General features: G+C 42.0%; 1 protein-coding gene across 7 annotated transcripts; it reads left to right on the top strand.

Moving 5' to 3' along the window:
• Positions 1–6: 6 nt before the first annotated feature.
• On the top strand, positions 7–7,307 carry LOC123147991 (nuclear poly(A) polymerase 4). Of its 7 annotated transcripts, none has more exons than XM_044567334.1 (12): positions 7–639; positions 733–810; positions 979–1,086; positions 3,145–3,207; positions 3,295–3,456; positions 4,272–4,385; positions 4,490–4,552; positions 4,627–4,956; positions 5,032–5,196; positions 5,627–6,556; positions 6,685–6,721; positions 6,924–7,307. In XM_044567334.1, the coding sequence occupies exons 1-11, from the start codon at positions 562–564 to the stop codon at positions 6,688–6,690; spliced, it is 2,097 nt and encodes a 698-aa protein (XP_044423269.1). In that variant the 5' UTR covers positions 7–561; the 3' UTR covers positions 6,691–6,721; positions 6,924–7,307. The 7 variants fall into 7 exon arrangements, with proteins under 7 accessions (XP_044423269.1, XP_044423268.1, XP_044423264.1 ...); XM_044567333.1 differs by having other exon boundaries at positions 6,818–7,307; XM_044567329.1 differs by having other exon boundaries at positions 6,645–6,721.
• The last annotated feature ends 256 nt before the right edge of the window (positions 7,308–7,563 follow it).

Genomic DNA, 7,563 nt, shown 5'->3' with positions numbered 1-7,563 from the left:
GTACCGCCTCCTCCCCGACCCCCGCGGCCGGCGGATCGCCGGATCCGTGTCCGTGCCCGATCTCGAGGCGCGTCCTCGGCCCCCGCCGATCCAGTCGGGGTCTCGATCCGATCCGGGCGGCGCGATCCCGTCGGGCTCCGTGGGGCGATTCTGCGGCCGGGGGCTCGGATTCAGAGGGGTGGGTGGGTGGGGGGGGGGGAGTTTCCTGGGTGATGAAGGTTTCCGCGTCCTTGTTGTTTGGATCCGTGTATCGCACGACTCCCCTGGTCGTGTCCGACTAGTGCTCCCGCTTCCGTCGAGGGCCAATATAGAGGCGGAGGCCGTGGGCTCTGGGTTCATCCGAGGCAGGTCGTGCTCCGCTCGGTTTCGTGCGAAAAGCTTCGATTTTTGGGCGGTTCGGCTTGAATTTTGCCAACCCTTTTTCGTGCCTCGAGGTGCCGATCTGTGCGATTTGGCGTCTCCTGTTCCTTGAGATTTTGTCCCGAAGGCGGCTTGTCCGGGGGTGAGGGTTACTTAGTTGCATTATCTTAGACTAGAGGTGCTGCCGTTTTTGTGCGATAAATGGCGACCTCTAATAAGCCAATATCGCTGGCTGGGCCGTTGGATGCTGATGTCCAGAGGACGGCTGAATTGAACAAGGTTAGTAGCTACTCATTCGGTTACTTTACTGATTGTTTCCATTGAAGAAGATGTTTTGTTACTCACTGTTTTGTCTGTTACAATAAATTGCAGTTCTTGGTTGAAGCGGGCTTATATGAAAGTGCCGATGAGTCTGCTAGGCGGGAGGAGGTGCTGGGGGAGCTTGACAAGGTGATTACTCTCTCGCAACGCGGTTTCTTGCCTGCTTTTGTACGATATAAAAGAGACATGCAGTTTTCTGTGAATCTTTGACTCTTTTGTTCTAATCATTGCTTACTGATTGAAACAATGCTTGATAGATTGTTTATTGCTAAACAAGACCCTTGTTTGAATCTGCAGATTGTAAAAGATTGGGTGAAACAGTTAACTAGTCAGAGAGGATATACTGATCAAATGATTGAAGAGGCAAATGCCGTGCTTTTCACCTTTGGGTCATACCGTCTAGGGGTAAGTGTATGCGTTGCTTTCACGAAATTCCGTCCTCTACCGTGCATATTACAGCTTAAAAGTTTCTAACCTATCAGGCCAGTAAAAGCGGCACTGTTTGTTGGGCTCCCTTTGTTTCCATTTGATGATTAGTTGAATGATTGCTTGCATCAGTAGGGATGGGGTTTCGGTTTAAACTGGCATTTTGGGTTTGTTATATAGCATTTTTTAATATTTTGGTTTCTGATAAACTATGACTGAACAAGCCATGGAAACTATTAAGTCCAACACTTGAAACTGATTTTATTTTGGTATAAACTAAAATAACATATGTGCTGCATCTGTTTGAACAACAGAACACAATACTATGGAAGTGGGCACCAAATCGAACAAAGAATCCGAGATCCAGATATCTCACCAATTTGCTTGATGTTGGCAAAATGGGGTAGGTGATGCCAGACACCAGGATATAGAGCTGGCAGCTAGGGTTTGGCATTGGGGTCCAGTTGGAGATGGTGGGCTCTGAGCAGTGGAGCTGCTGCTGTGTGCTTTTCTTGATGGAGCACTGATGATGGTTTTTGCCTTGAAGGGCTGGTGGCCTGCTCTGTTTTACTGATGCGCTAATTAACAGCATGTTTGTGCTCATGTTAATTAATTTTGGTTTATATATTCAGTTAAACTACAGAAGTGACCAAATTCAATTTGTTTGTCCGCAGTTTGCTACTGAAATTCCAGGCGAGTACCAAATTAACTGGAAAGTCCAGTGTATTCGGTTTGGTGTTTAGTTTTCATTTTTATGTCCACCCCATGCCCTAGTCAATTGGACCTCACTGTTTTGTAACACTTGAATTTCCTTTTTCTTTTTTAGCGGCATGCTCATTTATGATCAACACCATAGCACAAAATGAGCTTATGGGGAGCTCGGACCATTGTTAAAATAGGCATCGGCGGCAGTAATAGGTTGTAAAATCTTTGTTGTAGGCCGATGGATGCACTGGAGATGGATGAATGTGTGTTACTAGGGAATCTAAATTGCTTGTTCTGCTTCTGGCATTTGCTTACTGCCTTCTTTTGTGTGCCGTGACTGAAACTAACATTGATGGCTATTCTTGTTTGAATAGATTTGGTCACTTGGACAAACATCCGAGTAGCTGTCAGTTATCTCATAAATATTCAGCATGATTGTTGAACAACAGTTTTGTTCATATTCCTTCCATTTGTAATCAAATATGTCTGGCGCTAATATTTACCAATATTATTTTAGTTGCCCTATATGGGAGGTTTCCAGTTAATTGTGAACTTAGGCATGTTTTACGGTGTCCATAAGGTGGCGCTTGAGCGTTGCTTATGCGGTAAGGTGCCCTGGCAGCGCCCAGGCGTTAAGGCGCGGGTTGATCGCCTTAAGACGCCTTACTACATTGGAAACCTTGAACATAGCCTAACCAAATAGTATTAAGAGTTCTTTTAAAGAGACATAGGAACGCAGGAAAGCCAAGCACCCTTACGGTTGCTAGTTACATGGTCAGTTTATTCCTCGTTCTGGCTTGTCGGAGTACATGTCACTTTTTTAGCGTGGTAGCATGGTGCTTTTGGTGTCCATACAGCTACAAGTTATTTGGTTTGCTTTGCACTTGGTTCAAGCCTGTATTACTAAGAAAAAAAACACATGCTCATGTTTGCCCCTGTTGCTAATTTGTTCATTCTTTTACCTTGCATTGCCTTATTTTTCTTATGAACGTTCCTTGTCATCTTTTCACATATTCCCCAACTGATTTGAGCTCTGACATCTGCAACTTAGAGATAATTATGTACACTTGTTCACTGGTTCTCCACATTTTTGTTTAGTTACAGCATATTTTATGTTACTGGATGTGCATGCATCTCATTTTGTGGTGCTTGCTTATTACAAATTCTTTGTGCAGGTTGTTCATGTTCCATTGAATAATCTAATTTTCTTGTTTGTATTATATATGCTATTCAACCCTTTTTTGCAACCTACTGTTATATCGCATGTTAATGTTTTTTCTCTTCTCATAAAATTATCCACCTGTGCATAATTTGACACTTATGTTTTAATAGGTCCATGGACCTGGGGCTGACATCGATACTCTATGTGTTGGACCTTCATATGTGAATCGCGAGGTAATATTTTCTTGTTGTGTGCTTCCTTTGTAGTTTTTGTGTTAGCTATAGCATTTGTTGTTCTCTAACAATAGTAGTTTTTCACAGGAGGACTTCTTTATTGTACTGCATGACATATTAGCACAAACGGAGGAAGTGTCTGAATTGCAACCTGTACCTGATGCACATGTACCTGTGATGAAATTTAAGTTCCATGGGATATCCATCGATCTTCTTTATGCCAGCGTTTCTCTCTTAGTAGTACCATCTGTAAGTTTGTACTTTCTATAAATATATTCATGCATTTGTTTGTTTCTCGATTCATACCAAGTTAAGTAAGGATGGATATGAACTAGTACTGTTCCTCCCAATATCTGCCTTTCTTATGATCCTGATGTCTGTTCCTCCTAAATCTGCCTTATGACCCTGATGGATTAATTCTTCTGTGGTATTTCGTAGTAATCACAAAGACCCTGTTGTCAGCTTGATGTGCTAGTATTGTAGGTGTGTGATGTAGGTTTGTTCTGCTATCCATAGTGTGATCTACTTCTACTTCTGTGCTGATTTTGTAGTGTTTTCTAACATCTGTGTTAGTGTCAGAGCAGTTATATCAAAGGCCTCTATTTTGTAGTGAAACTGTGAAAAATAGTTCTCTTAGCAAGCATATTGAAGTTGCAGTGTTCGTATTATTTTGGATGTGAATGTAACTTCTTTGATGTTGAACTTCTTGTGGTGAATAACATTTGAACTTCCATCATCATTGTCCACTAGTCTCCTGTCCGCTGACCTCACGGTAAAGCCTAGTTGTCGTCGTTTTCAGAACTCCTTCTGTTTAGCTCTAGGGAGTTGTATAGAATGAACCGTCCAATTCCTTATTCTTATGCATATTGCAAAATTGTATCTTTGAAAGCCATCATTGCAACTCGTCCTCTGCTGTTGATATTATCAGCTGTTTAATTCCATTCACGCTTGTGTTCTTTAAACTGTGGAAGGGAAATACTCTTAGAAGTCCACTTCCTGCTTCTTGCCTATATTGATCTCGAATATTTCAAGAGATGCATCTTTGTCTTGACATGTTGCTGCAGGATTTGGATATCTCTCAGGAAGCAGTGCTTTATGACATTGATGAGGCAACTGTTCGTAGTCTTACTGGCTGCAGAGTGGCTGACCAAATTCTTAGGCTTGTTCCGAATATTGAGGTTGACTGGAGGAACTATTATCTACTTTTATTCTACTCGAACATTTTTTTTCATCTTTGTTTTCTAGGATGGCAATGTTAACAATATACATACTTCTATTGTAGAGCTTTCGAACAACACTAAGGTGTTTAAAGCACTGGGCAAGAAGAAGAGGTGTTTACTCTAATGTAAGTGTGGTTTTACTATTATGTTGGTAACTTTCTATGAATTGCTAGGATTAATCTAATATCTGGCTTGATAGGTCACTGGTTTTCTTGGAGGTGTGAATTGGGCTTTACTGGTTGCACGAGTCTGCCAGCTCTATCCTAATGCTGTGCCAAGTATGCTGGTCTCGAGATTCTTCAGGGTTTTTACCCAGTGGCGCTGGCCAACTCCAGTGATGCTTTGTGCCATTGAGGAGGAGGAACTTGGCTTTCCTGTGTGGGATCCACGCAAAAATCCTCGTGACAGAACTCATCATATGCCAATTATCACTCCAGCATATCCATGCATGAACTCCAGCTATAATGTTTCGACGAGCACGCTGAGGGTTATGATAGAACAATTCCAGTTTGGCAATAAAATATGCCAGGTATTTTCTTTGGCACAATAATTACTATTCACCAACTGCTTATTTTGACTGTTCTATATATACTCTTTAATGCAGGAAATTGAGATGAATAAGGCTAGTTGGTCTGCCCTTTTTGAGCCTTTTAATTTTTTTGAGGCGTATAAAAATTATCTGCAAGTTGACATCATCGCTGAGGATGATGCAGATCTCAGACTCTGGAAGGGATGGGTCGAGTCTCGATTGAGGCAACTGACTTTAAAGGTAATAGTATGTTGTTTATGCTCAGATTATTGTGCACAGCTTGTAATAAGTTCACTTCCTTTTGAGGCTATATATACTGCATCAGGGAAGTTGTTACGGGGATTCCTGGTTGTGAGATTGGGAGTCATTGCATTGTTTTGATTCTTGGGTTATGTAAAGTTAAGCCTGTCTGAACTGCAGAACAATTATAATGGAGGGTTAGAGTGGAAATTAATAATTGAGTTGGGAACTTGTAGGGTGACAATTCGCATGCCTGTTTTAAACAGCAAGCAGCCCGTGTTTTAATTTCAGCTGCGTTCTTATACTATTTATTAGCCTACCCTAACTTGTTTAGTACTAAAGGCTTTGTTGTTGTTGTGGTGGTTGTGTTCTTACTATTTATGTCTGATGATTGACTCTTTAGCCTTTGGTTTTTGGTTGACACTTGCAGATTGAACGGGACACCTATGGGAAATTGCAATGCCATCCATACCCATATGAGTATGCAGATCCTTCTAGACAGTGTGCTCATTGTGCTTTCTTCATGGGCTTATCAAGGAAAGAAGGTGTGAAAATACAAGAAGGTCAGCAGTTTGATATTCGTGGAACAGTTGATGAGTTCAGGCATGAGATCAACATGTATATGTTCTGGAAACCTGGGATGGAGTTGGCTGTTTCTCATGTTCGGAGGAAAGAGATTCCAGCTTATGTGTTTCCAGAAGGATACAAGAGACCTCGTCCCCAAAGGCATGTGAACCATCAACACCAGTCTGATAAAAATAACACTGCAAATGGCACATTGACTGGATCTCCAGACAGCCAGCTGAAGAGAAAGCATGATACTACTGGGATTGATGATACCGAACCTTGCCGATCTGTTAAGAGGGCTTCAATCAGCCCAGTTCACCCAAAAACTTTATCACCTCGGTCGGGCAACATTAGTGATGAGCCCAGAAGTGACAGCCAACAGAAAGTTACTTCTAATGCAAGCGGTGGGAGTCAGGATTCACCTGGCAGTGGCAATCGAGATAAAACAAAGTGTTCAAGTTCATCACATGCATCTGAGAAAAGCTTGGATTCAGTCGCATCAGGCTCCAAGTGTGTGAAAATGGAAGCGGTTTGTTCTGATGACGTAACTAGCAAGCATGTCGATTGTATTTCACCTGTCAAGGACAGCACTGCTCCAACCGTAGCAGTGAGTACAACTTTAAAGCGTGTTGCCGAGAAGGTCGTTTTGGAGCTTGTTGGAAGTGAAAGCATTGGCGGCAATAATGCAGAGTTACTGCAGATTGCAGAAAAGGACATGGGAAATGTCCTTGTTGAAAATCTACACTTTGGTGGGAATGGAGTTCCTCAGAGCGGCCTCCCTGAAGAATTAGAGGTCTCGCGTTCTTTCCTTCTTGAAATGATTTGCGTTTGTTTCCAGATATGATCTGAACTTCTTTATTTTGCTCATTTGGTTTATAAAGCTGAACAATGGGATTGAAGTGGGTTCTAAAGCTTATGCAGGTGTGAAGTCAGATGGATCCCAGAAGTCGTCATTGAGGCATGATCTTGAACTCAATCCTTATACATTGAGTATCTATGTTGCTCCGTTTTCTTTATACTCTGCTGTTTGGTATTTGTTTGCTACTTTGCGCAGAGTTAGTTTGACATCAACAGCATGAGGTTCCAGAGCCGGCTGGAATGGAGGGTCTGGTGTCCCTTTGGTAAGTTGTTCAACTCACAAACTTTCCTTTTCGACACAGATCTGCAAACACTGGGGACTTGGAAGGAAGATGGTGGTAAAATCATGTCTGGCAATGGCATGGCAAAAACAACAAACAAGTGAAGTTTCTTTCATGGAAGGTCGCAAGATCTTTGCCAACTCTAGTCTAGATCTGTGGCAAGTTCGTTTATGGAACCAGCTCGCTCCGCAGCTTAATTTGTCGATTCTGTCTGGAGTTGCGGTGTAGCTTGCCCTAATGTATGGATCGAGCTCCAGCAGTCTCCTTGGGTGGACTTGTTTACGTCCCAGGGATTCCGCTGTAGGTCTAGATTAGAGAGAGATGTGCTACTAATCCTTGTTTCTCAAGACCCCTTTGTACCTTCCCAACCTTTGTAATATAAGATCTGCAAGATGGTTCCTTGTACTTTGGCATAGCTCGCTTTTTTATCTTTTGTTTCATGTTCAGTCGGCGGGTTGCATGTGAGTTAGGGTAATTATGTTATCTGTCAAGATAACACCTTTTAAAACTATTGTATTCCCTCTGTTCCTAAATATAAGTCCTTTATATATTCCGATATGGACTACATATGGATCAACATGAGTGAATTCACATCACACTCTAAACTATATATAAACTATATATATATATATATATATATATATATAGGACAAATGTTTCC

The sequence above is a fragment of the Triticum aestivum genome, chromosome 7A (assembly GCF_018294505.1).
Source record: "Triticum aestivum cultivar Chinese Spring chromosome 7A, IWGSC CS RefSeq v2.1, whole genome shotgun sequence".
NCBI lineage: Eukaryota > Viridiplantae > Streptophyta > Magnoliopsida > Poales > Poaceae > Triticum > Triticum aestivum.
Note: the sequence above shows the minus strand (reverse complement) of the source record. Positions and strands in the feature narration are given on the sequence as shown.

Bases quoted from the DNA above. Each gene is read 5' to 3' on its own strand.
- LOC123147991 (XM_044567328.1), top strand. From the start codon at position 562: ATGGCGACCTCTAATAAGCCAATATCGCTGGCTGGGCCGTTGGATGCT. The intron at 4,386-4,489 runs GTTGACTGGAGG...CTTCTATTGTAG, and splicing joins GGCTTGTTCCGAATATTGAG to AGCTTTCGAACAACACTAAG. The intron at 5,197-5,626 runs GTAATAGTATGT...TGACACTTGCAG, and splicing joins TGAGGCAACTGACTTTAAAG to ATTGAACGGGACACCTATGG.